The sequence below is a fragment of the Megalopta genalis genome, chromosome 7, assembly GCF_051020955.1.
Source record: "Megalopta genalis isolate 19385.01 chromosome 7, iyMegGena1_principal, whole genome shotgun sequence".
Taxonomy (NCBI): Eukaryota; Metazoa; Arthropoda; class Insecta; order Hymenoptera; family Halictidae; genus Megalopta; species Megalopta genalis.
Genome location: NC_135019.1, coordinates 3429744 through 3457720, shown reverse-complemented (window position 1 = coordinate 3457720; position 27977 = coordinate 3429744). Strand labels below are relative to the sequence as shown.

The 27977-nt window shown below is 41.4% G+C and overlaps 2 protein-coding genes and 1 long non-coding RNA gene across 9 annotated transcripts in view; 1 reads left to right on the top strand and 2 right to left on the bottom strand.

Annotated features, from left to right (window-relative positions):
* bdg (sodium-dependent transporter bedraggled) overlaps nucleotides 1-24456 on the bottom strand; it is a 42315-nt gene extending 17859 nt beyond the window's left edge. The window contains exons 1-3 of one of the 5 annotated variants that reach the window (XM_076523464.1): nucleotides 23612-24456; nucleotides 17504-18611; nucleotides 15053-16009 (exon numbers count right to left, since the gene is read on the bottom strand). In XM_076523464.1, coding sequence (XP_076379579.1) covers nucleotides 15053-16009; nucleotides 17504-18594 — 2048 coding nt within the window. In that variant the 5' untranslated portion in view covers nucleotides 18595-18611; nucleotides 23612-24456. Of the gene's footprint in view, nucleotides 1-15052; nucleotides 16010-17503; nucleotides 20360-20799; nucleotides 21860-23611 lie in introns of those variants that run through there. The other 4 variants (XM_076523463.1, XM_076523465.1, XM_076523461.1 and 1 more) reach the window with 4 other exon arrangements.
* Nucleotides 15627-17205, top strand: LOC143259810 (uncharacterized). Its single transcript, XR_013033813.1, has 2 exons — nucleotides 15627-16097; nucleotides 16908-17205. It is a non-coding gene; the product is annotated as an uncharacterized LOC143259810 (long non-coding RNA).
* Nucleotides 24457-24714: 258 nt separating the features above from the next.
* Nucleotides 24715-27776, bottom strand: Acat1 (Acetyl-CoA acetyltransferase 1). 3 transcript variants are annotated; one of them, XM_033485216.2, is made up of 9 exons: nucleotides 27432-27776; nucleotides 27076-27222; nucleotides 26743-26857; nucleotides 26468-26661; nucleotides 26094-26384; nucleotides 25824-26012; nucleotides 25579-25736; nucleotides 25391-25507; nucleotides 24715-25093 (listed from the first exon to the last, which is right to left on the bottom strand). In XM_033485216.2, the coding sequence occupies exons 1-9, from the start codon at nucleotides 27456-27458 to the stop codon at nucleotides 24826-24828; spliced, it is 1506 nt and encodes a 501-aa protein (XP_033341107.1). In that variant the 5' UTR covers nucleotides 27459-27776; the 3' UTR covers nucleotides 24715-24825. The 3 variants fall into 3 exon arrangements, with proteins under 3 accessions (XP_033341107.1, XP_033341106.1, XP_033341108.1); XM_033485215.2 differs by having other exon boundaries at nucleotides 26468-26857; XM_033485217.2 differs by lacking the exon at nucleotides 24715-25093 and having other exon boundaries at nucleotides 25144-25507.
* Nucleotides 27777-27977: the final 201 nt, after the last annotated feature.

Sequence of the window (27977 nt, the reverse complement as noted above, 5' to 3'; positions counted from 1 at the left end):
AGGAGCTGGCCGCGTCGATCGATTCAGAATTCTGTCCTCCGTTGAAACGGCCGAACCTGATCGACGGAAATTTAGAACGTAACGCGGAGGGCGTGAAACGTTGCAACGAATAGCCGATATGAGTATGCCGGCCTGCAATTTGTATCGCTGATTCGAACCGTTTCGTTCTACAGGGTGTCTCAAAAATGTCTCGCAATCCGAAAAAAAGCAACTTTTTCCTTTACAAAAATGTTCTCCGAGGCACCGTTAACGAGTTATTAACGAAAAACAGTGACCAATGAGAGGCGAGCTCGGCTGGCGCGAGGCGACCGAGCCAATCAGCAGAACTGAAATTTGACCGCTCGACCGCTGGCGCCGTTGGCTCGGCAACCTCGCGCCAGCTGAGCTGGGAATCGACCGCTCCACCGCTGGCGCTGTTGGCTCGGCCGCCTAGCGCCAGTTGAGCTCGCCTCTCATTGGTCACTGTTTTTCGTTAATAACTCGTTAACGGTGCCTCGGAGAACATTTTTGTAAAGGAAGAAGTTGCTTCAAATGACCTCAGAAATCACCTACTTTCGGATTGCGAGGCATTTTTGGGACACTATGTATGTAGAGTCAGGGGTGGCCAAACTTTTGATCACCGCGGGCGACCTGTTTCTTTTCTCTGTTATAGAAGGCGATTTGCGCATGTGTGCGTTCTGTGCGTGTTGCACAGACATTTTATTGCGTTTTAAATTAAACGGAATTTCTATACTTTTATTAACAAAGTAATCGCATAATATAAAAACATAAGAAAATAAGAATAATTAAATTTGTTGTTACAGGGTGGGATTTGAATTGTCCCATCGTGCCACGTGGGTTCATGAATGCGCATTCATGCTATTGTAATATTTCGAGGTGGGCCTGAAAATGTCCCACCACCGTGGATTACCGTGCATCAAAAACATGGGACATTTTTAATCCCACCGTGCCCGAAAGAGTTAAACGATCGTAAGAAAAGCGGCGATTTAATTTCAAATAAACAGAGATAATGTCGGACAGCCGGGCGACTAGAAACGGTTACGCGGCTTTATCCATCCCTGTTCTAGTAGAGCAACCCGATTTCACCTTGTACCTTGTGACAATGTTTCCACCGATCGATTTTATCCGCCTATCTTCGCCAACGGCCAAACGATTCTTCCGGGTCTAACCAATTAAACTAATTTCAACGTCACAGCGGAATTCGAGTATGCATATTAAGTGTATACAGGGTGTCCCCGAAACAAACGAACGAACTTCTCGGTGTCGTATTCCGCACCCCCTAAGGGTGAGAAAAGGTCAGATTGCGCACAGAAATGGACAATTTGGGAAGAGGAGATATACGATTATTATTTGATTTATAGTTATCGATTGTCAACAATTATAATAACGAGACGCTAGGCTCGAATAATTCTATCTGCTCTTCCCAAATTGTCTATTTCTGAGCGCGAATTAGGGAAAAATTCTCTTTCTCTCCCTCTCTTTTATTCTCTCTCTCTCTCTCTCTCTCTCTCTGACTCTCTCCCTCTCCCTCTCTCTTCTCTCTCTCTCTCTCTCTGACTCTCTCCCTCTCCCTCTCTCTTCTCTCTCTCCCACTCTCTTATTTTCTTTCTCTCTCTCTCTCTCTTTCCCTCTCTCTTATTCTCTCTCTCTCTCTTTCCCTCTCTCTTATTCTCTCTCTCTCTCTCTCTCTCTCTCTCTCTCTGACTCTCTCCCTCCCTCTTCTCTCTCTCTCTCTCTCTCTCCCTCTCTGACTCTCTCCCTCTCTCTATGTATCGACATTGTCGATAGTATTATTTGTCGATGCTATTGATTATCTCTTCTATAATTCGCTATTATCTCGAAAACGAAGAATTTCCGGACCCGTGTTTCCCGACCTTTCCCCATCCTTGCGGGATACAGAACACGATAACCGAAGTTTGTTCACCTATTTCGGGCACACCCGGTACACACCTATAACATACGTGTATTATACACGTACCGTGGCGTGACGCAAGGACAAAGTTTCCGAAACTTTTGAGACAGAATCGTAAGACGACCGCTCGTGTTGGATCCCTTCCGACAACTCTCAATGTCTCGTTTGTCCTTTGCCGGCGACCTTTCGCGGATTCTCGTGAATTGGTCAGTTTCATTGTGCCCGTGAACATTTGTTGTTCCGCAACGGTATAATCCGTCATGCGATAACGTCCACGTACAGCACAAATCTCGCGCGCGCTGGAAAGTGAAACTTCAGCCGAGCTGACTAATCACGGAGGACGTTGATTCGCGAATTGCGTGGCGTGTAAATTCCGTTTCACGTAAACATCGCGATCGCGTTTCATATATATATTCCTCGACGACGACGACGACGACGACGACGTCGTTGACGACGACACCGCATATCGTCGCGCATCGTCGATGATGTCGCAACACACGTACATATATACATACATAAATCACGATTGATTAAGAAAGCCGGCGACGACATTCAAGGATCCAGGCGGGTGTACGCGGAGAGGATCGAGCCGATGCGGCGATCCGAACACGATATTATCGTTCGAAAGCGAAAATTGAACTTTGTCACTCGGCCGTCGTGAATCTGCGGCGTGTAGCTAACGGTCGGTTTTTGTTGCCGCATGAACAACAACGATACGATACGTCGGCGTCGGTGCAACCATGCTGCGGTATCAGGACAGCAGCAAAGGCAGGAGGCGAGTGCCGCTTGCGCGTACTGCAACCGATATATCGCATCGGCGCGGTTTTGCAAGTGCACCGCAAATTTTATTTATAGCGGAACGCTTGTTTCTCTCTGCTTCTCTTTCTCTCTGTCTCTCTCTCTCTCTCTCTCTCTGACTCTCTCTGACTCTCTCCTTCTCCCTCTCTCTTATTCTCTCTCTGACTTTCTAACTCTCCCTCTCTCTTATTCTCTCTTTCTCTCTGAATCTCTCCCTCTCCCCCTCTCTCCCTCTCTCTCTCTCTGACTCTCTCCCTCTCTCTCTCTGTCTGACTCTCTAACTCTTTCTCTTTCTCTCTGAATCTCTCCCTCTCTCTTATTCTCTCTGTCTGTCTCTCTACCTCTCCCTCTCTTTTATTCTCTCTGACTCTCTCTCTCTCTCTCTTATTTTCTCTGACTGTCTCTTTCTCTCTCTCGCTTTCTCATATTCTCTCTCTGACCATCTCTCCCTCCCTCTCTCGTATTCTCTTTCTATTTCTTCCTCTATCTCTCTCTCTCTCTCCCCCTTTCTCGTAGTCTTTCTCTCTCGCTCTCTTTCTATTTCTTCCTCTCTCTCTCTCTCTCTTTCTCTCTCTCTCTCTCTCGTTCTATCTATCTATCTCTCTATCTGGTTTTCCTTCAATTTTTGTCTACTCGCCGACAAATATCTTGAGGAAACTGTTTTTATCATGGTCATTGTCAAAGAAGAGAACACTTTTCTGTCATGGTCCTCACGGTTCATTAGTGTCTAACGGGTGTGCCGAAAAATCCCTACTGCTTATGGTTACCAAATATCCAACTGTGACTCAACCTATCCGAGTTTCGAAGAAGCTTAAAAGAAAAGCAAAATCTCCTCATCGAAATGGAATTTCAAATCGATCGATATCAGCCAACGTCTTCTAAGATTACTTGGAAATACAGTAAATCCCCGCTAATTAAAATTTCTAGATCCAATAAGATCAACTTAGATGTATCTCTAAGAAGTAGATTATTGACAATCGGCGACTACAAAACCGAGCGGCTCGAATAATCGTATCTCCTCTTCTCAAATTGTCCATTTCTGCGCACAATCTGAGCGTCGATTAGGAAGAATTTATTGCACATCGTTACCGATCCGTCGCGACGAAGGATCTCTCGGATCTCGCACTTCGAACCGTGTATTGTTCCGACACCGATAAAGTCGAACGACGCGCAGATGGATTAAACGTGGATCATCGTTCGTGTTGCAGCGGGAAATTCGCGCGCGCAGACGCAGCTTATCGTAAAATTTCGCACGAAAGAGCAGATCAGCTGCGAGAAGTATTTGCGATTAAGTAATTCCGTCTATCTTCGACGGAACGCGAACTTGGACCCGGCGCCAGCGAATTCGAGAGAAAGTTTGTACACCACTCGAACGGGTAAATTATACCAACGACAACGACATCGAATTTGTTCACGTTCCAATTATCTAGATTCATCGATATCGTATTAACAATCGGCTTGGCGAACTGCTAAATTGTCCATCGCTCGCATCGACAATTTGGCTGCTTGGCTGTCTGTTAATACTCGCGCAATCAGAGCAGTCGCAGCAACCAAAGCAATTTCTAAGTTTCTGCGCGAGCGAGCATCAAATTTCTGGATCCAATACGATCACCCTGGATCTCTAAGAAGTACAGTAATGTCTCTCTAATTGACGCTCGGATTGTCCACAAAAATGGACAATTTTGTAAGAGGTGATACGATTATTCGAGCCTTGCAGCTCGTTTTTGTAGTTGTTGACAATCGATAGCCATAAAAAACGGAGCCACAAGGCTCGAATAATCGTATCTCCTCTTCCAAAATTGCCCATTTTTGGTGGACAATCTGAGCATCAATTAGAGAGACATTACTGAAATCACGCGTTTTGGCAGTCCGCGCCGACGAATGCGTTCGAATGAACGTCAACGAAAGCGCAACGATACGCGGCGAAAAGTGCGAGCCGATGAACCCTGATCGACCGTGTTACGTGCGGTTTTCGGCTCCGCTCGTTTTCGTTGCTCGCGCTGGTGTCGGTGTAGAAATGCTACGCGCGGACAGTTGTTTGCGGTTTGACAGAACGAGAACGAGAACGAGACGAAACTGAGACGAGAACCGCCTCGTGCCTAGGCTATTGCTTGCGGTGTTACCGTCTCCGTGTGCCGTCAATGATCGAACTTCGAAAGGCGTTCTCGGCGCGCCAGCTCCGTTTCTCGGTGGGCACAAACACAGAGAGCAGACCGTGCGTGCGGTGACACTGATTTTTCGTCATGAAAACGACGAAACGATTTCTATAGACGAGCGGATCGGCTTTATCGATTGCGTACATACCGGAGCTTACGAAACCAAAATCCATAGCCACGATACACCTGGTTAAAGTCGCGATACCACGATACCACGACTCCACGAACACACCGGCGACACGTAGAAATTCGCGAAATTCAGCTTCGAATACGATGCTGGCCGCGAGCCAACTCGACCGATCCATAACGGACCCGCGGACATACCGTACACGATTCGTTCGACGAATCTCATTTCCGAGCACAGTAAATTCTCTCTAATTGATATTCTCTCAGATTGCGCGCAAAAATGGACAATTCGGGAAGAGGAGATGCGATTATTCGAGCCGCTCGTTTCTGTAGTCGTCGTTTCTCTGGGATCTATAGTAATGTCTCCCTTACTGACGTTCGGATTGTCCACAAAAATGGACAATTTTGGAAGAGGAGATACGATTATTCGAGCCTTGTAGCTCGTTTTTTATAGTTGTTGACAATCGGTAACTATAAAAACGAGAGATTAGGCTCGATTAATCGTATTTACTCCTCCTAAATTGTCCATTTTTGTGGACAATCCGAGCGTCAATTAGAGAGACATTACTGTAATCTGAGCACGAATTACGGAGAGATTACTATAGTCACCATCGTACTCGCTATCTTGAGGATCAGTAATATAGTTCAATGCCGATAATCAGCCAGACAATGTCAGAGCAATTTAATTAACTAAACCGAGACTAGAAAGTTCAAGTTTATCATAGCGAATTAGAACTCTTTCGCGTCCGCGACATCTTAATTGAATTCAGTACTTAATACTAGTACTTAGTATAGTACTTAATTATATTACTGTACAGTAATGTCTCTTCAATTGACGCTCCGATTGTCCACAAAAATGTACGATTGTTCGAGCCTCGTGGCTCTCTTGTTACGGTTATCGATTGTTAACAACTATAAAAACGAGCTTCAAGGCTCGAACAATAGCTCTCGATTCTTGCACTATTTTAGATTGTAACAAACCGAACGTTGTCATAGTTCCTAGCATAACAACCGTTCGCTTCATCGAATCGTCGAAAATTCACTGATCGACTGATCCATTTGAATACATCGGGTCAACATGACCCGGTGACCGCAGGCCGTATATTATATCTAGTGACGCGTCTTTTAAGAAAATCGAGGCACTCGAAAGCCTCGGTTACAATGCGATAGATCCGAGGAGCGAAATCCGAACGAGTCGCGACTTTGCTCGCAGATCGCACGCTTCTAAGTAAAATAAATACAGCAATGTCTCTCTAATTGACGCTCGGATTGTCCACAAAAATAGGCAATCTGGGAAGAGGAGATTCGATTATTCGAGCCTTGCAGCTCGTTTTTATAGTTTGTATAGCAATCCGGGCGTCAATTAGAGAGACATTACTATAATTTGCTCGGAGGTACAGTGAATTCTCTCCAATTGTCCCTGAGCTCGTAAACGAAAATGAACAATTTGGGAAGAGGGGATACGATTATTCGGGCCTCGCGGCTCGTTTTTATAGTTGTGTCAGCAATCGGCGACTATGAAACGAGACTCAAATAATCGTATCTCCTCTTCCGAAATTGTCTATTTTTGTTTCGAAACAGAGCGTCAATCACAGAGAATTTACTGTACTCTGAATAGAACGATCAGGGCGCCGGTGACGCGCACACTGCCATACGCCCGCATCGCACAATAAATGCATCCAGGCTTGTCAGCCACGGCCGTGCACACGTTTTTCTCCGTTTGTACACGGTTTTCTCGTGTAGTGGCTAGAGTGCGTGGCTCCGGTGTACCTTCCTACGCGCAGGCATTGTCCGTTCTGTGGCGAACGTTGCATGCAACTGCATACGCGTCTTGTATGGACTGGTGTACCGCAAATATGAAACGCCGGCCAAAACTCGAGACACGGGGGCGCGACGCTTTCAAAACGATACACAATGCGAAGGTCGAAATCATTGATAAATGCGCTCTTTTCGGTTGCGCTCGTTTCGATTCATTTGCATTTAACGCACTATCTGCGGGAGAGGGGGGTATTAATATCTTTTTAAAGAATTTAATTTTTTTCTTTTTCTAAATTTCGTGTTATTATATTTTAAAGAATCCCTTTCGGTAAAATCCGAAAAATCCTCGTACACTCGTCATCGATATCTTATTGTCGGTTTTGCAAATATTAAACGTTTTCTTCATTAACCCCTTGCCATACTTTGACAAGTATAGTAATCGGTATTCAAGCATTTAAGTAAATACAGGCAAATGCAATTAACATAAATTTTCCTTTTCTTCTAAGAAATTACTAGAATCGCAAAAGTTATTGTTATTATTAATGTTATATTATATTATTATTATAGTATAATATTAATATTATACTATATTGATAATAGTAAATATTGTAATATAATATTGTATTAATATTATATTATATTATTATTATAGTATAATATTAATATTATACTATATTGATAATAGTAAATATTGTAATATAATATTGTATTAATATTATATTATATTATTATTATAGTATAATATTATATTACAATATTTATTATTATTAATATAATATAATATTAATATTATACTATATTAATATTATATTATTATTAATCGCTCGTTATTGTAACTACAAAGAAATCGATACAACAAGGGGTCAACTCGTACACACACTGAAGAACAGATCTCACTTTTCAATCGTCTAGTCTTAACACTAAACCTACAAAGCAGCAATAATAACTGACGTGCGCTGCTTTATAAAAGCAAGAAGATCGAACTCATTCAGACTTTCTAAAATTTTTATTATAAAACTTGCCCCGGTAATGTAATTTATCGAAGCATTTTCCAGAAATGGGTCTCTAAAGTTTGCAGAATTGCGAAATAAGAAGACGGTCATTTTGGCCGCGTTAGGTTTAGGCTTCTCAAGCCTGAGAATTGACGATAGACGACGGGGCTCGAAGAGCGGTACCCGCAGCTACGAAGATTGCACGTCAAGATATACATACATGTACACACGTATGTACATACATACATACGTGTTGCAAAGAATAACGCGGAATTCTCGGCCACCGTTTTTGCCATTCTAGCCATAAATTCGTTCGGCTATTTTGAAACGGCCGCCGCGCGGTTTTTCACTTACACACACGCCGGTACACACGCACACACACACACATATGAGCCGTTCATTTTAAAAGTGGCATAAGTCACTTTTTCTTCTTTTTTGTTTAAATGAAAAGATACCGTTCAATTGTAATTAGCGTTACCATTAACTCGACTTTTTTGAAAAACTGACTTATGCCACTTTCAAAATAAACGGCTCATATATTAGACTTCTGGCGTATACGTATACACGTGCCAGCACATTTCTTCTTATTGATTATTTCCCAAGCAGAGCCGTTGGCTTTGTTCACAAGTCCGGCTCGATAGCAGCCAGCAGACAGCAGGCGCGAGGTCTCTACTACCAAACACGCCGACTCCAATTTACTCTATTCCTGTGCGCGTGTGTGTGTGTGTTCTAACGATTTTTTTTCTTATCAACAAGGCCGAACAAAATACGGTATATAGTATGTATACGGTAAGCAGCACGTAAGTCTGCTGCCACCCTGTGCGGCGAGAAGCAGTTTGACCTCACGAGTACCCTCTCGCATTTCGTGCGCATTCCTTACTTAGAACGCGATGCAATCTTTTTTTTACATCGTTACGCGATCGAAACGTAAACATTTCGATTTCGACACGATGCCGAGTGACCAAGATTCGATCGATCGGCCTGACCTGATTCGATCGGCAATACAATGCGGATTGTATACAAATGTATACGCGCAGCATAGGTTGGCCATTCGATGGAAATTATACGAGAATTTTGTTTCGGGTGAAATAGAAAAAAAGAGAAGCTATCTGGATCACAGGAAATAATTATTAGACCGCGGATTTTATGCGCTTACGGCGGGAAATGGGCGGATGAAACTGAGACCAGTGAATAGATCGAAAGAAGCTGTTGACGTATTAATTTCAATTTAACAATATTATTAGCACAAGATTTAAAAAACAGCTGTTTTATGTTAATTTATAAAAGTAACAATAAGACATTTATTCTGATTTTTAACAAGTGTCAGTGTAATATTGTAACATATAAATTGAATAAATAACACATAAATGTATCTTTACGATATGAATAATCGTAAATGATTATTAGACCGCGGATTTTATGCGCTTACGGCGGAAAATGAACGGATGAAACTAAGACCAGTGAATAGATCGAAAGAAGCTAAGAATGTTGACGTATTAATTTCAATTTAACAATATTATTAACACTAGATTTAAAAAACAGCTGTTTTATGTTAGTTTATAAAAGTAACAATAAGACATTTATTCTGATTTTTAACAAGCGTCGGTGTATCATTGTAACACATTGCAACATATAAATTGAATAAATAACACATAAATGTGTCTTTACGATACGAATAATCGTAAATTGAAAAATTAGTGACTCGTCATTTCGACGAGTTCGGTGAATCTAGCGTTAAAGAAAGAAAAAGAATAATACTCGGCTCGTCTGTCCCGCGATCGATGCAGAAATTTTTGCATAAAGATCCGCGGTCTAATAATTGAGCCGTTTATTTTGAAAGTGGCATAAGTCACTTTACCGTAATGAAAAGTGGTGATTTTTTAATGTTTATATTATATTTATATATTATATATATTATATTATATTTTTATTATATATTATTATTATATATTATATATTATATTTTTTAATGTTTATATATATTTATTTATACTGACTAAAAATATCAGTATCCCGAGATAACAAATACAAGTAAATCTTCTCGAAAGTTAGCATCCATATTTTGTAAACGTGTTAAAACGCGAACCCTTAAATATATCGACTTAAAAACAAACTGACTTATGCCACTTTCCAAATAAACGGCTCAATAATTATACGTTCTCCTGAAATGTTCACAGTGCGTGCAAATGTTCACGAATGTGTTCATGGGTCAAATGATCACCCGAGCGATAATAGGTCGCGCGTGCGAGACAAGGGTGACAGAAAAGCTTCGCGGAATTTTATCGACCCGTTAACCGTAGAAACGGGTGGAAATTCATTTGTCCGACCGGCTCGGAGAAATCCGCGAGAACGTGGAGGGGTTGGGCAGTCGATGATTGGCGGCTGATAGCCGGTTGCCGAAGCTGATAGCCGGGGGGCTAGAGACCTAAGGGCTGGAGGCAAAGCCGTGATGCAATTATTACGAGCGTATACCGTTAAGGAGTCTACATCGGGCTGTGTACCGTTCGCCCGGAGCCCTCGCGGCGTTCCCGTACTACTACTGACCCAAAAGCGACGCTCATTGTTCGTGAACCGAAACGATTATACACACGTTCCATTCTCCGTGTCCGTTGAAACGTGGCTTTATCGACGCTTCTAACGCTGCTGTCTGTCGCCTGTTAACCCTTAGAGCTCTATGGACGCATATATGCGTTTGGCGAAAGTCGTCCGTGTAGCCAAAGGCCGCATTTATGTGTTTTCTCTAAGTCATCGGCCAGTAACAGGACGGTTAAGCTGGATCGAAACTTCTAAAACTGAACTCGGTATTTCGGATAAGTCCGTCGAATCTAGCGCTCTCTACCGCGGGATTGGATGTTTTAATAGAATTTGCGTGCACGAGCGAGGCGTGTGTCGAAAAAATCCTGTCGAAACGCATCTTTTCGTATCTAAATCTGTAAATTTCGAGAACTCCGCCTCGGTGGCCAGATGCGATTTTTCAAAAACGGAAAAATACAATTCTGTGAAACGATCGAAGTGAAATCCTCATCGTTCCTCACAGCGACTTATATAACTATCAATTTTTGCAATAATTAAATAAATCATTTTTACCGATGCTAAATATTGCAAATGAAATTTGTATTTTATCAACGTCGCGAACGTGTCTCAGCTTTCTTTTTATTTGTCGAGATGAGATGCACGATTGTTTAGACGTATTTTTCTTCTAAAAGTCATACGAGTACTTTTGTCTTCGTTATATTTTAATGGTATGTTAATTTCAAATTGATTAACCCTTAGAACCCTATGGACGCATATATGCGTTTGACGAAAGTCATCCGTGTAGCCTAAGGCCGCATTTATGTGTTTCCTCTAAGTCATCGGCCTGGACTAAGGGCGCATATATGCGTTTGTCGATTTTTTCAATCGATATGCAGTCATTTTCGTGTAAAATTAATACAGGGGCACTCGTTAGTAATTTGCCTTCCTTAGGTAGCGGTTGGGCGATATTAGGGTCATAAAAATCCCCGGGAATTTCCGAAACGGAAATCCCATTTTATGTCCCACTCTCTAACCAATTAGATTTCAAAATAATTACCCGCACTGTCAACTTTTCGCGACTCAAAGCACTCAAAACGACTCGGTCAGCAGTATCGTCTTGCGAATGTAAGAACCTCACGGTCTCGCTCGCATCAACAACGATAGTGCCGAATATAACTTGTTCGATTTTTTTTTTTTATTCGTGACACCCTACAAAATGTCAAATCTTGAGGAATATTTCACAAGGGACGACAGCGAGATAGAATATAGTGAATCACTATCATCGGACATTGAATCAGAAGATTAATTATTTAACCTTCTGCGAAAGAATCACTATAATTTATTACTGTTCGCGCCTTGAATAGTCACTTCGGTGTGGCAAAAATGTATTCCGCCCCCAGCGATGGTCAGCGAATAGCCGCGCTCCGTCCCTACGAACCGTTTCGGCCAGGAGTATTCGGAGCTCAAAAGGTTAAATTTTCTGGCTTGCTCGCGCGCGCGCGCGCGCGAACCGACATAGAACGGCGGCTTCCGATGGTGTCACGGTTCGAAAGACGAACGTTTTCTTTGAACTTTCTCAATTATGGGATCGTCGTTCATTGACAGAGAAACCGTTTCGCTCTCTCGCGCATCGCGACGCGTCGCGTACCGTCGGTTTGCGAAAGAAAACGAGCGCAATCGGCTAACAGCGCGTTACGATGTACGATGATGCATCATCGTGCGTGCCTGCATTGTAGAAACGCTGTGAAAACTTTTCGGCGAACTCGAGGCAACGTGGACGATAAAATTGTTCGGGGAATTCACGGGTTTGCCGTCAAATACCGAACAAGCCAAAATGACTGGTTTCTGACTTTTTCCTGTACAGTTTCTGATGTTATCAAAATATTTCCAGGAGAAATTTTTGGGTACACTTCTTTATTGAAGTGTGCATTATTTTAATTTATAACAATTTTAAATATTTATTTATAATATTATTATAATATACTATATATCTATTTATAATATTATTATAATATTTATATAATGTATTATATATTTATTTATAATATTATTATAATATTTATATAATATACTATATATTTATTTATAATATTATTACAATATTTATATAATATATTATATATTTATTTATAATATTATTATATTTATATAATATACTATATATCTATTTATAATATTATTATAATATATTTTTATAATATTTATTTTATGTAATATTTATACATTTAACCCTTTGCACTCGAGTGGTGACTCTGACGCACCACTAAAATTGTTACACCACGTACCAAAATAATTTTTACATTATCAAAGCTTGGATATAAAAGATTGTTAAAAGTCTAACTGTTGTACGAGTCGCAAATCTCAGTTTCATATTTGCATGAAATGAAAACTTTATCATATAAAATGGAAATACTATAAGTCAGAAAAGTTAATTTAGATTTACAATTAAAATGGCTTCGAGTGCAAGGGGCTAATTTATATAATCTTTATATATCTATTTTATATAATCTTTATATATTTATTTTATATAATCTTTATATATTTATTTTATATAATCTTTATATATTTATTTTATATATAACATTTGTATCTTTAATAATTATTTTTAGTTTAAATAGATCGAGTCTCGGCATCGTTATAAAACAATGTACGTTAGTCGTGTTTGGACCTCGGTAGTTTTAACGTTAAAAAAAGTTAACGATCCAACAAATATAGGGGGCGACGAGTAGCGTAACACGAATCGCGGTGCCGTTCGAAGACAGAGACCAGCCTGTTGGTCGCTGTGAAATTTCTGACAAATTGTTCGGAAGCATTCGAAATCGCTGAGAAACGTGCCCATTCGGTGAACAGAGGAGAATCGTCGGAGTCGGAGAAGCCAGGCCGGCTGCATTTTATGCGTTCTGTGAGAGAATTCTCTCACGACCGTTGCTTGTCGTCTAGCGGCGTGCACACGGAATTGCTTCCGACTCCGTCGGGAGATCTTGCTCCGCGGCGCTGGATCGTGGATTGCGCAACAGGTTACACGGTTCATCGACGGTGAAACAATCTCTAAGCGATCGCGCGATCGCACGATCGGGATCATCGACCTCCGTGGAGCTCGATCGAATCGCACGCAACGTCTACGTTCGGCGTCGCCGTCATCTACGCCTTTTGCTTGGGCGGATCGTTGACGAAAAATTCAAATCGACCAGAATTCGAACACCGAATTAGGAAATTGATCCACGTCGGACGACGTTCGATTACAGCGTCGCGTCGAGTAAAAGGAAAGTCCCGACGGTGATTCGTGACAAGATATTCCATCGAACGACGTAAAAGTGCGAGACAATTCGATTCCAACGAATCCATTTACAACCAGGTACATAATCTCGGTTACTTCATGACTGGGAGAGAGAAAATTAGCGACCAGCGTTCTCAGAGTATCGCCGCGACAACGGGGACCAAGAATTCTGAATCGATTATTTTAAACGCGAACGGCTTCGAATTACCGTCTCCTATACTTTCGTGACTCTGGCATCGAGAATTTATCAACACGTAGCCCCGCATGTGCGTGCCATTTCTTCAGAACTCTGTGCTTCGACGATCATGGAAGCTTGCGAACGAGGCGCCAAATTAGACGAGAAGTACAATAATGTCTCCCTAATTGACGCTCGGATTGCCCACAAAAGTGGACAATTTGGTAAGAGGAGATACAATTGTTCGAGCCTTGTGGCTCGTTTTTTATGGTTATCGATTGTCAACAACCATAAAAACGAGCTGCAAGGCTCGAATAATCGAATCTCCTCTTCCCAAATTGCCTATTTTTGTGGACAATCCGAGCGTCAATTAGAGAGACATTACTGTATTTATTTTACTTAGAAGCGTGCGATCTGCGAGCAAAGTCGCGACTCGATCGGATTTCGCTCCTCGGATCTATCGCATTGTAACCGAGGCTTTCGAGTGCCTCGATTTTCTTAAAAGACGCGTCACTGCGTATAATGTACGGCCTGCGGTCACCGGGTCATGTTGACCCGATGTATTCAAATGGATCAGTCGACCAGTGAATTTTCGACGATTCGATGAAGTGAACGGTTGTTATGCTAGGAACTGTGACAACGTACGGTTTGTTACAATCTAAAATAGCGCAAGGATCGAGAGGTATTTAAAACGGCAATTTAACCAATTAGCTGTGCTTGTGACGAGTATAATCGTCACGGAGAAGTGGCAGTACAGTAATGTCTCTCTAATTGACGCTCGGATTGTCCACAAAAATGGACAATTTTGTAAGAGGTGATACGATTATTCGAGCCTTGCAGCTCGTTTTTGTAGTTGTTGACAATCGATAACCATAAAAAAACGGAGCCACAAGGCTCGAATAATCGTATCTCCTCTTCCAAAATTGTCCATTTTTGGTGGACAATCTGAAAATGGACAATTTGGTAAGAGGAGATACGATTATTCGAGCCTTGCAGCTCGTTTTCACAATCGCTAACTATAAAAACTAGAAACTAGGCTCGAATAATCGTATTTACTTCTTCCAAATTGTCCATTTTTCTGGACAATCTGAGCGTCGTATACTCGTACGTAACGTTTTGGAACTATGTACACACGTACAGATAGACGGATATTAGTATTACCTAGTCCCTGAGTTAGGTTCCATAACCGGCATGCTGGTCGCATGCTGCAGACGCGCGTAAAATGCGAGATCTGATCGATTCGGCAGCTGCGATAGAAAAGCTTTGTGTAGTCGGATAAACAACGAGACTGTCCGAGGCAGAGAGAAGCGATTCGAAGGAAAAAAAAGAGATACGAGCGCTCACCGTCTGGAAGCGACACGCTGCGGACTGGTCACCGTGCTGGAAGGTGGATTGGTGGAAGCATCGCCGAAAGAGCTGGAACACGTTGTCGTCCCCGACGTGGTCGACAGAACGCTGCTCTGCCTGGAGGACGGTTCCCGACTGTCCCTGCCGGCTTGGAGCCGGCTTCCACCGAGCTGTCGGCCGCCCCGTCGCAGAGCCACCGCGCTCGAGCTGTTCGCGTTTCTGACAGGGGCGCTGGACGGCCTCAGAAGGGTGCCCGACGTGCCGTTTGTCTGCGCCGCCAAGATCTCCGGCGCGATCAACGCTATGTCCGGCAACGAGTTCGGCGCGGACCCGGTCGCGGTCGAAACGACCGAGGCGATAGCACTCTCGGACGCGGTCGTGTTTACGCCGAATCCTCGCCGGTTACTGGAATCGCTGCCACCGTGTTGCCGCTCGAACCCGTCCGGTAGCCTCAGGTGTCGCAGACGTCTCATCGATGCTCTCAGCCAGGAGTTCACCAGCGTGGCGGGGTTGTTGCTGTCGCGGACGGTCTCGTTGCTCGTCGCGTTGCTCGTCGCGCTGCTCGCGTTACAGCGCGGCGCTTCATCGCGATGATCGATCTCCGCCACGGCGGGATCGGTAGGCAGCTGGTCGGAGGAGGTGATCGACCATCCTAAATCGCCGACCACCACCGGGCACTTTGCCGTCCCGGAGACGGACATCGCGGCACTGCAGCCCGCGTCGGTAGCACGGTGCTCACAGCCGCGCTTGCGCCTTGCGGTTTCCCTGGTGGGGGATGCGCTCCCTCCACGATGGTGTTCGGCGTTTTCTTGAACCGCGACCAGCGTCGAAGATGGATCCGCGGCTCGCGGGCACTCCACTTCCTCCAGCCAAGACCAGTCCACTTCCGAGCACTCCGAGCAACCGTCCTGGGGGTTCGTGTCCTCTTCGTCCAGCTCGTCGTTCACGGAAAATCTGCAATTCGGATTACATCTGTTATCGTGTGTTAACAAACAAGCTGTTTCACCGTACATTTTAACGGTCGCCTCGAAGCTTTCTACGTGTACGTATGAGCCGTTTATTTTGAAAGTGGCGTAAGTCACTTTGTTTTTAAGTCGGTCACTTTGTTTTTGAGTCGATATATGATATTTAAGGGTTTGCGTTTGAACACGTTTAGAGATATGGATGCTAACTTTCGAGAAGATTTACTTGTATTTGTTATCTCAGGATACTGATATTTTTCTCGGTATAAATAATTTCGTATAAACATTAGAAAATCACCACTTTTCATTACGGTAAAGTGACTTATGCCACTTTCAAAATAAACGGCCCATATATGTACGTATTTTATAGCGCTAGAATCGAGTCATCTTTTAACCCTTAACGAACCAATGACGCCGTACGAGCGGCATTGTACCTTACTTACCGGGACCAATGCCGCGCATATGGCGGCAAGATTTATTATTTTTATTGCTATGATTGTTGTTACATGTACTAGTAATGCGTTAAATATTGTGCCATGTCATTTTTGTGAATTAGGTTTCTGCTTTTTATCTATGTTCCGTTAGCTTTTACCGTTTTTACGTAAGTGTACTTTTGTGTTAGTCGCGTGCAAATTCAGTCTTGTTTTGATTTGAAAAATAGCTTGGATCTGGTGGGAAGTAAACTTGAAATACTTCTGGACCGTTAAGGGTTAATAATAATTAATAATATTAATAATAATCTAATAAAAACATATAATATAATATATTATAATATATATAATATATAATATATAATTATATAATTAATATTAATATATCATATATAATATAATCATAATATAATATATTAATATAAAATATTAATAATAATCTACTTCTTTATCTTTTAGAACAAAGGATTTTCGCGTCGAGTTCGCCGAATAAATAAGTAACAAAATTTTGTTTCGTATCTAAGAGAAACAAAAAGATCCTTTTCGTGTCAACAAATTTTCCACACTTGACCCTTCGTCTTTTCGATCATTTGGAAAAGCCTAATATCGGCCACGGGATTCTTCGCATTATCGATGCTTATTATATGGACCGTTAAGGGTTAATAATCTAATAATCTAATAAAAAAATATAATAATATAATATATTATAATATATATAATATATAATATATAATTATATAATTAATATTAATATATAATATATAATATATAATATATAATATATAATATATAATATATAATATATAATATATAATATATAACATAATTATAATACAAAATATTAATAATAATCTACTTCTTTATCTTTATCAGGGCCGAATAATGTCGCATAATGTCGAGTACCGCGGCCGTAACAGTGGCTAAAAGTTCAAATTCGAAAAGCATTTGACACTATAAAATAATGATAATCATGAAACGCTAAAGAAAAGCCAACCGCTTTTTTCTAGAAGCGTTACTTATTTTAGGTGTCCCAGCACGCGCAGCCTTCCTCCTACCTTGAAACAAAGCTGGACTGCCTACGAGCAGCTTTAGAAGACGACGGCTCGCTGCTGCAGTCCCTCAAACTGCTGGATCTTTCGAACCGCAAGAAGGCATCCTTGGAATCATTTTTGGGACTACCGCTTTCCGTCCACGATTTGCGATGCGCACGCTGGAAACACGATCTCCCGACCGTTCGACCGAACGAGCCGTTCTGGTAGCGTTTCTTAACGATAGCGACACCGCCGCCGGTTTCGAGACCAAGCTCAAGCTCGAGCTTGAGCTCGAACTCCCGATCAACGGAGTCGGCGCAGCTTGCGCTTTTCAAAGCGGCGTCGCCCGAGGACAACTCGAACGTCGGCTTGCTTTTCTCGGCAACGTGGAAATTGTCGCGGAGAAAGTACTTGTCCGGTGGTTTCCGGTTGAACGTCGTCGAAGAAGAAGCGCGATGGCAACTCAACAGGTCCTCGTTTTCGGGGCCGCTTCGCGCGGAGAGTCCCGTCAACAGCGGAGGATCTTCGAGCGTGTCGCAGCGATCGTATTCCGGGTCGAGCTCGTCCAGTTGGTCGAGCTCGACGTCCTCGTGTTCCGCGAGGAAATCGAAAGCATTGCTAATTTCTTGCGCCTCGAAGGTTTCGTCCTCCTGATGACCCCTGGAGGCCTTGTCCGAGGCGTTGTCGGTGGTCCTGCCGGTGGCCCTGTCAGAGCTCGGACAATCGTCGTTTTTCAGATTTCTCGTGGTTGCGTTTCCATGGTCCACAGTGTCGTGGGGTTCCTTGTTTGTCTCCGGCCGAGTCTTTCTTATCACCGGCTCCAAATTTCTGGTGATGTCGCGGACCCTCTTAATCGTGTCGGACGAGACCACGTCGATCCTCTTGCGGATTGGCATCACCTGGTCGTGGCCCAAGGTGACCAGCACGTCGCTGCTGTCATTCACGTTCTGCATTTGCTCCTGCTTTCTGGTCAGCGAGAGGGTCTCCTCCAGCTTCGGCGGACACACGTCCAGAAGATGCTCCTGCTCGGGCAACGTCTCTGTAAACGGTACCCGCGGCACGCACAGGTCCTCGTTGCCGAGATCGATCAAATCTCCGTCCTCGCTCGACGCCATTTTCCAGCGGGCTACCTCTGAAACGAGAATATTTTTACTTACTACGGGCCAACGACTTGATCGAACCTCGTTCAAAATCAACCCTCGAGTCAACCTCGAGTTCACCGTTCGAACGAGAACGATAGATAAAGGGGGTCCATAGTCTTTTCTTCCAGTTTCAAACTCTGCCAAATTTACCTGACCCTGGTAATAATGATGCACCTTCCGACGCCCGTCGAAATACAGGATGCCCCAAAAATGTCTCCCAAACCGAAAGTGGCGGGTTCCTCGGGTCATTCGAAGCAACTTTTTCCTTTACAAAAATTTTCTCCGAGGTACCGTTAACGAGTTATCAACGAAAAACAGTGACCAATGAGAGGCGAGCTCGGCTGGCGCGAGGCGACCGAGCCAATGGAGCGGAACTGGGCTTCGCGCGCTGGTTGGCCGGGCCGCCTCACATCAGCCGTACTCGATTCTTATTGGTCGCTGTTTTTCGTTAATAACTCGTCAACGAAGCCGCGGATTGCATTTTCGCTAAGAAAAAAGTTGCTTCAAATGACCTCAGGAATCACCTACTTTCGGATTGCGAGACATTTTCGGAACACCATGTATGTAGAATCAAGGGTGGCCAAACTTTTGATCACTGCGGGCGACCTGTTTTTTTTTTCTCTGTTATAGGAGGCTATTTGCGCATGTGTGCGTTCTGTGCGTGTTGCACAGACATTTTATTGCGTTTTAAATTAAACAGAGTTTCTATATTTTTATTAACAAAAGAATAACTCGTTAACGGTGCCTCGGAGAACATTTTTGTAAAGGAAGAAGCTGCTTCAAATGATCCGAGGAACCCGCCATTTCCGAACTGCGAGACATTTTTGGGGCACCCTGTATAAAAGTGTTACTGTTCTACAATGTGTCCAACGAACGAGTAAGTAATTATTAATTCGGACAATCTATGTATAGGTCCAACTGCATAATTTTAGCCTCGTATGGACTGTTCGCGTCCGAGAAAATTCGATCCTGATAATATCGATAACAACCAACAAATGAGCCGTTTATTTTGAAAGTGGCATAAATCACTTTGTTTTTAAGTCGATATATTTAAGGGTTTGCGTTTTAACACGTTTAAAAATACGGATGCTAACTTTCGAGAAGATTTACTTGTATTTGTTATCTCAGGATACTGATATTTTTCTCAGTATAAATAATTTCGTATAAACATGAAAAAATCACCACTTTTCATTACGGTAAAGTGACTTATGCCACTTTCAAAATAAACGGCTCAAATATATAGTTTCCTATCAACGGCTAAAGCCCGTCGAGGCGTCCTTCTCGTCCTGATTTTTCGCCGGACTCGCACCGATTTGGTTTAAAAACGACTCACCGACTGCAAAGTACCGAAGAATATTACGAAACATCCACCCAGGTGTCATGCTCCAATTAATTGCAAAGTCGAAACGGTACCGACTGCGCACGACGAGTTTACCGTTCGAAGAGCAGCGCTCGAATGCATCGAATGCTCGACGGTCGAGGAAAATTTGCCAGAGTTCCGACGACGGTGTTGCGCTATCATTAGACGTTATTAACGACGCAACGCTAACAGATGATCCGCGGGCATCGATTGTTTGCAACAAACTCATCCGACGGATTTGCTTAATCTTTTAGGCACGACGCGCCACTATAGTGGCTTTCGCGGATGTCATCTCTCTGGACGACGCGCCACTATAGTGGCTTGCTCTAGTAGCTCACTCGCTCATCGTTTGAACCAAATAATCGTCTTCACATACATTGTTTCACACTTCTTTTGTCTTCACATCGATTTACAACAGTCTACAGGGTGTCCCAAAAATGTCTCGCGATCCGGAAATGGCGGGTTCCTCGGATCATTTGAAGCAACTTCTTCCTTTACAAAAATGTTCTCCGAGGCACCGTTAACGAGTTATTAACGAAAAACAGTGACCAATTAGAATCGAGTACGGCTGACGCGAGGCGGCCCAGCCAACCGAGCTCGCCTCTCATTGGTCACTGTTTTTCGTTAATAACTCGTTAACGGTGCCTCGGAGAAAATTTTTGTAAAGGAAAAAGTTGCTTCAAATGGCCCGAGGAACCCGCCACTTTCGGATTGCGAGACATTTTTGGGACTCCCTGTATATACAGTATCAGACTCTGTACAGTACACATCAGACTTTGCCGTCCAGAGAAATAGCCTCGCACAGAATTCAGCCGTACCTAAAAGGTTAAACAGGATAATCGCCTCGAGGTTTTCCGGCGTTTTCGTGGCCACTAAGCGCCCTTGACATATTCGACCTTCCCAGCTCCTGTAACCTTCTAAACAGTGTGATTCTCGAAACATGAATACCATTTCTTTCTACAACTTTATACTGACCCGATGATACACGTTGCCGGTCTGTACTACGTAGCTGTTCGCGCTATTGGAATCGAGCAAAAGTTCTCTTCATTATTTCCTGTGCGAGTTCACAGTTTGCCACGTGTTCGCATTTATCTCTTTCCACGTGCTCCGAGCTACTCGAATTTCGCCCGAACTGCGAATTCACGCCGGCACTGACACAACTAATCCCATTGATCGTCGCGATAGTAAGTAGGAAAGGTCGCGTACATTCCTGCCGATTCGCCATTTTTCTTCAAGTCCGTTGAAAATAACTTCATTAATTGTTTGTTTATCTTATCGGTGACAACGAGAGGTTTAAATGGTTACATCGAATCGTGATACATTTTAATTGGAAATTTTTTCACCGAGCCCTCTCGAAAATCTTCCCTTTCAAATTCTGCCATTAGATCGCGAACACCCTGTATAACGTGTGTACACTGTGCGCGTTGGGAGGAGGCGAGGGATCGGTGACATCAACGCTCAAGAAGCATGCAAGAGAGCAATCTCGGAGAATTTGTCGAGGATCCATTGGAAATCCTGCGAATACTGAAAGCGAGATGCTGTCGTGGTCGAAACATCCGGACGAATCCGCTGGCAGAACGCATGGTCGAGTAACAAATAAATACCGAGTTACGAGTAGGGAGCAACAAATAACGAGCAGCGAGTAACGAGTAACAGGTAACAACAAGTAACAAGCAACAGGTAACGGGTAATAAGTAACAAGTAACAGATAACAGGTAACAGGTAACCGGTGCCGGACCTTCTCAGCTGGCAACGGCTCTACATAGCTGATTCGTGAATCACGAACCAGGACAACGCCTCGGGAATATTCGTTTAGGGTTTCGAGTCGATATTATAATAATATTATATATATTATTATAATTATAATATATGTATATAATATTATTATAATATCAACTCGATTATATATATATATATATATATATATATATATATATATATATATATATATATATATATATATAATAATATTATAATATTATATATATATATATATATATTTATAATAATATTTTCCACTGCATAAGCTTGTCATCTTCGTTATTTTCAAGTTACGCCAAATCCGGACACATGCGCTGATTTTTATTTGGTTTCTTCGAAACAAAACCATCACTTATGCTCCTGTGACTCCGAGTCTAGCTGATAACATTTATTCGTTACCAATATTTTCAACACGATTTTTAAAAAAACCACCGATGTGGATTCGACATAACCTTGACATAATCTCGTCGCTATATTTTGCAGCAATTCTTGGTTTATTTGGTATCCTTATCTGGATCCACTCGTCCAAAAAGGCACGGCTCTAGGGTTCACGACAAATTTCGGACCTAAAATGAAAATTCAGGACTGACAGATATAGAATTATAAACAAAATCGTCGAGATTGTTTATCTTTGTCAAAAATGGCTGATTTCTAAGGACACTGTCGCAAAATCCTGCCTCGCTACTTACACGCATCTCGTGTAATATAATAAATAACTAATAATAATTTAGTTTTTCTTTATAATTATTATTATTATTAATTATTTGTATATTATATTATATTATATTATATTATATATTATTAATTATTATCAATTATTAATATTAATTTAATTTTTCTTTTACTTAACTCGTTCGCTGTTCAGCAACTACATACATCGCGCAGACACAAAGTATTACCAAAAAGTAATTTTTTTTTGGTAATTTTTCTGTACCATCAAACGAAACGATTACGCGCTACAATTAAACAAAATGTCGTCTTCAGAGTTTCCCCCACATTTATCTTATCAATGTTGTACCGCACCGTCGCGTTTCATTTACGATATTCACTTATTTCCAACAAGACATCCGAACAACTGGATAAAATACAGTATTGTACGTAAACTTGATTCTCTCCGTTTCTAACTGCGTTTGCATTTTTATTCAAAAACGGGGGCAACGCGACGTGTTGCAAACAAATATGTCCGATGTTATGAGCGATATGCGACTATTGATACGCGATCTAAGGCCAACTACTCCTTACATCATGCGTTCCGATTACAACTATTTTCCATCTGATCCTCTTTCTTCAATCGTGCACACATATGTTTTTCCCCGAGTCGCCCGAAATGTATGTACACTCATAACACGCACATTCTGTTATGTTATGCATGTTGCATCGCGTACCCTTAGCTTTCTTGTATTTTCTAAACGTTCATCCAGCGACTGGAAGGTCTTGCAATAAGGTCATTGGCACAGCGTTTAATCAAGCGAGCAATCGAAGATTTCGTTTTTCCTTAAAATCTCTTTGGAACGTGCAGGAACACGGTAACACCGACACCAACTAAACGACTAAAACGGCAATCACAAGTTACACACAAGAAACACAACATTTACATGTCTCTTCACAAGTTGCACACTTTCACATTTGCGTTGTTGCATTGTACGAAAGAAATACACTTGTACTAACACGATCGGAAAACATGCCACGAACCGCGGATATGCAACGGTTCTCTCGCTCCCTCTCACTCTCTTCCTCTCACTCTCTCTCTTTCTAAAATTCGTGAATCGTTCGAGACCGAGTACGCCGTCTAAAAATATTGCAAAGCGGACTAGAGCGCGACCAAAAGTGCGCCTATCAAAATAAAAAAAGAAAAAGAAAGTTTCATACCGTTCTTCTGTGTTTCTCTTCTGCAGATCGTCCTCGCAAATACGCAATGGTTCAAGTTTTCAAGCTATCCTGAGAGAAATTCGATGGATCACATTATCGCTCTTCGTAAATAAAACTCTTCTGGTTTACTACTTCAACCAGAGTGTTTGCCATTTCCTCGATCTTATGGGATTCTCGCGAACTACCGAATCGATTTCGTGAGAGTAGCCGCGCGAATCAACCGAACAATCGATCAAAAGTCACGGCGGTACGTACGTTTCTCAAGTGGTTCAAATTCCACATTTGAATTCGATTGCTGTGTTATTTTTGGCATTGGTCAACGTGGTAGTCGGACGGGAAACACTAGGCAGGGCGTAGGACACTCACACGATCGACTTCGAAGGCACTATCGTAGCGACGAACCAACCAGCTACCACTTCTTTTCATTTATAAAGGATACACGTTCGTCTTTTAACAGGTTTACTACGAGTGCGCGTATGTATATTTTTGACCGGGAACTTGAACGAAAACGTTCGCTGCAACGCGCCACGTAGATAATATGAAACGAGTGAAATATACTTCACGGTGTCCGAGTAAGGCACGCACTGAGAAAGAACGAACGTCGGCAAGGAGAGCCCGATGCGTGCATTCACCAATTCACCACTGATCTCTTCGGTCTACACGCGTTGGTGTGTGCGTACGCGTTCTTGTATGCTTGTCTGTTGCCTGCCTGCCTGCCTGTTTGCTTGCTTGGCTTGGCTTGGCTTAGTTTAGCCTACCTTGTCCAACTTGCCTGGCTTGTCTATCTGCCTACTTGTATATCTACCACTACTGCCCACCGCCTGCTTCAGATTCAATGGCAGAGAGAAAGGGAATCAAAAGGAAAGGGGCAAAGCATAGAGAAAGGGTGAAAAAGGATAGCCAACTTAAAGAGAGAACAAGTACGAACCAAAGCGGACGAATGAACCGCAAAGTTTACTCGGCGATCAAACTTATATTAGAATATGAAATGCGATGATCGTACTCGTGCGATGCTTGCCTTGTCGTTGTTGCTATCATTGAGGTGTATTTAATGGATGTGCTCTACCATTAACAGAGTACAAATAAATTCGTGACACGCTTGATAATATACAAACAATTGTAATACTTTATTTACTCATAGAAATAACGATAATAAAATATATAAAAATGAGAATTTATGTTTATCGATTGTTGTATAATTCGATGTCGTTAATTCACGATATTAAATCTGTCAGTTTCTTTTCTAACAATTCGGAATTCAACCGATGCTTGCAAAGAAACTGACCTTCGAAAAACAGAACTGGAATTTCGTATTTGTAGAGCTCAAGAAATCGTTCGTTTCCTGGTGCTGTAATGTCAACTTCTCGTAGTTGATAACGACCAGAAAATTTGGTTCGCAATTCGTGTTTCAAAACGTCGCAAAGCGGACACGGATGTTTCGTGTACAATGTTATAGTGGGCGAAGCAGATATCGGGTAACGCCTACAGAATAAAAGAGAAAAAGCCTTTATTCCATCAAAGAAGTTTCAACGTTTTTTTCTTATAGTATGCTTTATTTTGTTGTAAACATCCGATATAAAAATAAACAATATACTTAAGTATAATCAACAATTAAATTACACATTTTTGTATACGATAAAAATATGGCTTCTTCGTAATCGGTTTTTATAAAAATATTGCATAATGAGTAAATTCTAATGTCAGTCGACCAGTTCTTACAATAATTATTATAAGAGTAAAAGAGTAAAAAAGAATTTATAAAATTGACAGAAGACTTACAACTTTTCAATTAAAATCGAAGAGGCACCGCCGCCTCCATTACAAATTGACGCAACACCCTTCTGTCCGGCTTTCAAAGCATGTACTAAGTGCACCACGATCCGAGCTCCAGACATACTAGAAATTATTTAATATACAGATATATGGATTTCTTTAATATGTAGCTTTTTAATTGAATAAATACGTACCCTATAGGGTGACCGAGAGATACGGCACCACCGTGAACGTTCACCTTGCTAGGGTCAAGATCAAGCATTTTTTGATTTGCGATCACTACTGTACTAAATGCCTCGTTAATTTCCCAAAGGGCTATGTCATTTTTATCGACTCCTGCATTTGCTAACAACTACAAATAAATATTCACTTAATTAGTGAATGTACAATAATCAGAGAATTACACAATATTGTTCTATATGCATTTCAGGTAGCTTACCTTAGGGATTGCAAACGCCGGGGCAATAGGAAAATCAATGGGGTCAGTCGCTGCATCTTGAAATGCGACAATTCGTGCTAAAGGTTTCAAATTCATTTTCTCAGCAATGTCTGTGGTAGTTAATATTAATGCAGCTGCACCATCATTTAGGGTCGATGCATTTCCTGCAGTAACAGTGCCATTATCTTTCTACAATGAAAAAACGAGATCATATTAAATAAATTATGTCACTGATTAATTTTCGTTTGTCATTAGGCTTACAAGTTATACCTGAAAAACGGTATTCAATTTGGAAAACTTAGCAAAATCGACTCTTTTGTATTCTTCGTCTTCTGTAAATATTGTATCAGGTTTGCCTTTTCTTTGTGGTACATTCACTGGAACGAGTTCATCCTGGAATATATTGTTCGCATAAGCTGCTGCGCTGCGTTTGTAACTGTTGATAGCATATTCATCTTGTTCTGCACGAGTAATGTTGAATTTTTTAGCAGTATTTTCTGCACAATTGCCCATATGAAATTTATTGTAAACATCGGTTAGGCCGTCAAATACAATGCCATCCTGTCGAATAAAATCATATTGAGTGCATTAATTGAATAGTATAGATTATTACAAATATACACTTAAAATTATATTTGTCATACCATGAGTTGCATCCCACCATATCTAGTTTCTCCTCGCGCAAGATAAAATGGTACATTCGACATTGACTCCATACCACCAGCAAGAACAATCTCTTGATGTCCACATTGTAAAGACTGAGATGCAAGCATAATGCTTTTCATACCACTTGCGCAAACTTTATTAATCGTTGTGCATACTGTGGATTTAGGAAGGCCTATTTTAACAATATGTACATTATTATTGTTAATAATCATATCAACAAAAAATGAATGAAATATTACTTTGAAACTGAAACCTGCAAACAGTGTAGCTTGTCTTGCTGGTGCTTGACCTAAAAAGGCTTGACAAACATTTCCCATATATACTTCTTTAATTTCTTCCTTGGGTAATCCAGCACGTTCGACCGCTGCCTATAATAATAAATGTTTCAATATTGTACATCTTAATTGTAATTGTGATTTATCCATACATGAAATTATATAGATATGTATACAGAATGAGTCATTAAATTCTTTCACCTTAATTTTTCTCATAAACTACAAACAATTAGTTTTTCATGCAACATATAATTTACAAGAAAAATTAAGATGAAAGAGTTAAATAACTGACTCTGTATATTAGTCCTCACTTGTATAGCAACAGCACCAAGTTTTGGTGCAGACATGCTTGATAATCCTCCAAGGAATGATCCCATAGGTGTTCTAGCTGCACTGACTATAACTACATCATTTAATTTTGTCTTGGATGAATATGATCGCAAACATATCAGGCGAACCTGGAAAAAAATAGTCATAAATGATAATAAAGTGTTACAAACAGGTAGTTATATTTATTTAAAATGAATTGTACTATTATTCATACTAAAGAATGTCACACACACAACATTATTATATAATCTATTCTACATTGATAATTTTCTTAAAAAGGGATTGTTTTATTACTAATTTGGTCACTTAAAAAACAGTTGAAAGTTCGTTGACTTACACTCCTTATGTTCTTTAATAACGCCATTGTGCAGTAGAGTATAGTTGCGTCACACCTGTTGCAATTTACAATATTCTATGTATATGCATGAAAACTGATCAGTACAAAATAAGCTTATTTTTTTGTATTCAATTCTTGTTGTACTTTTATCAGTCTTACACATCAGCTTCGACTCATTGCAATAACGAATAACGAAAGCGGTGCAGCCCCATACTCCCATCAAAACCAGGGCTCTCTAATTTTCATGGGTCTTAATAAAATTATTTATTCTATTATTCTTCTTTATTAATTGCACGTGTTTATATTACTTTTTCTTCTAAATTAGTCGAATTTGCTTATTTTCTTATAAGGAACGTAATACATGTTCTTAATGTACTTCAAAGAATTTAGCACCTTGAAAAGACTACGTTCCTGGTACATACATACACATGTCGCTATATTGCACATGCGCAACGAATTCAGTGCGCGCACAGAATAATACACGCACATACATACAGCATACTTATATACGTAAGTATGTACAGTCGGTGTACATACACATATTAT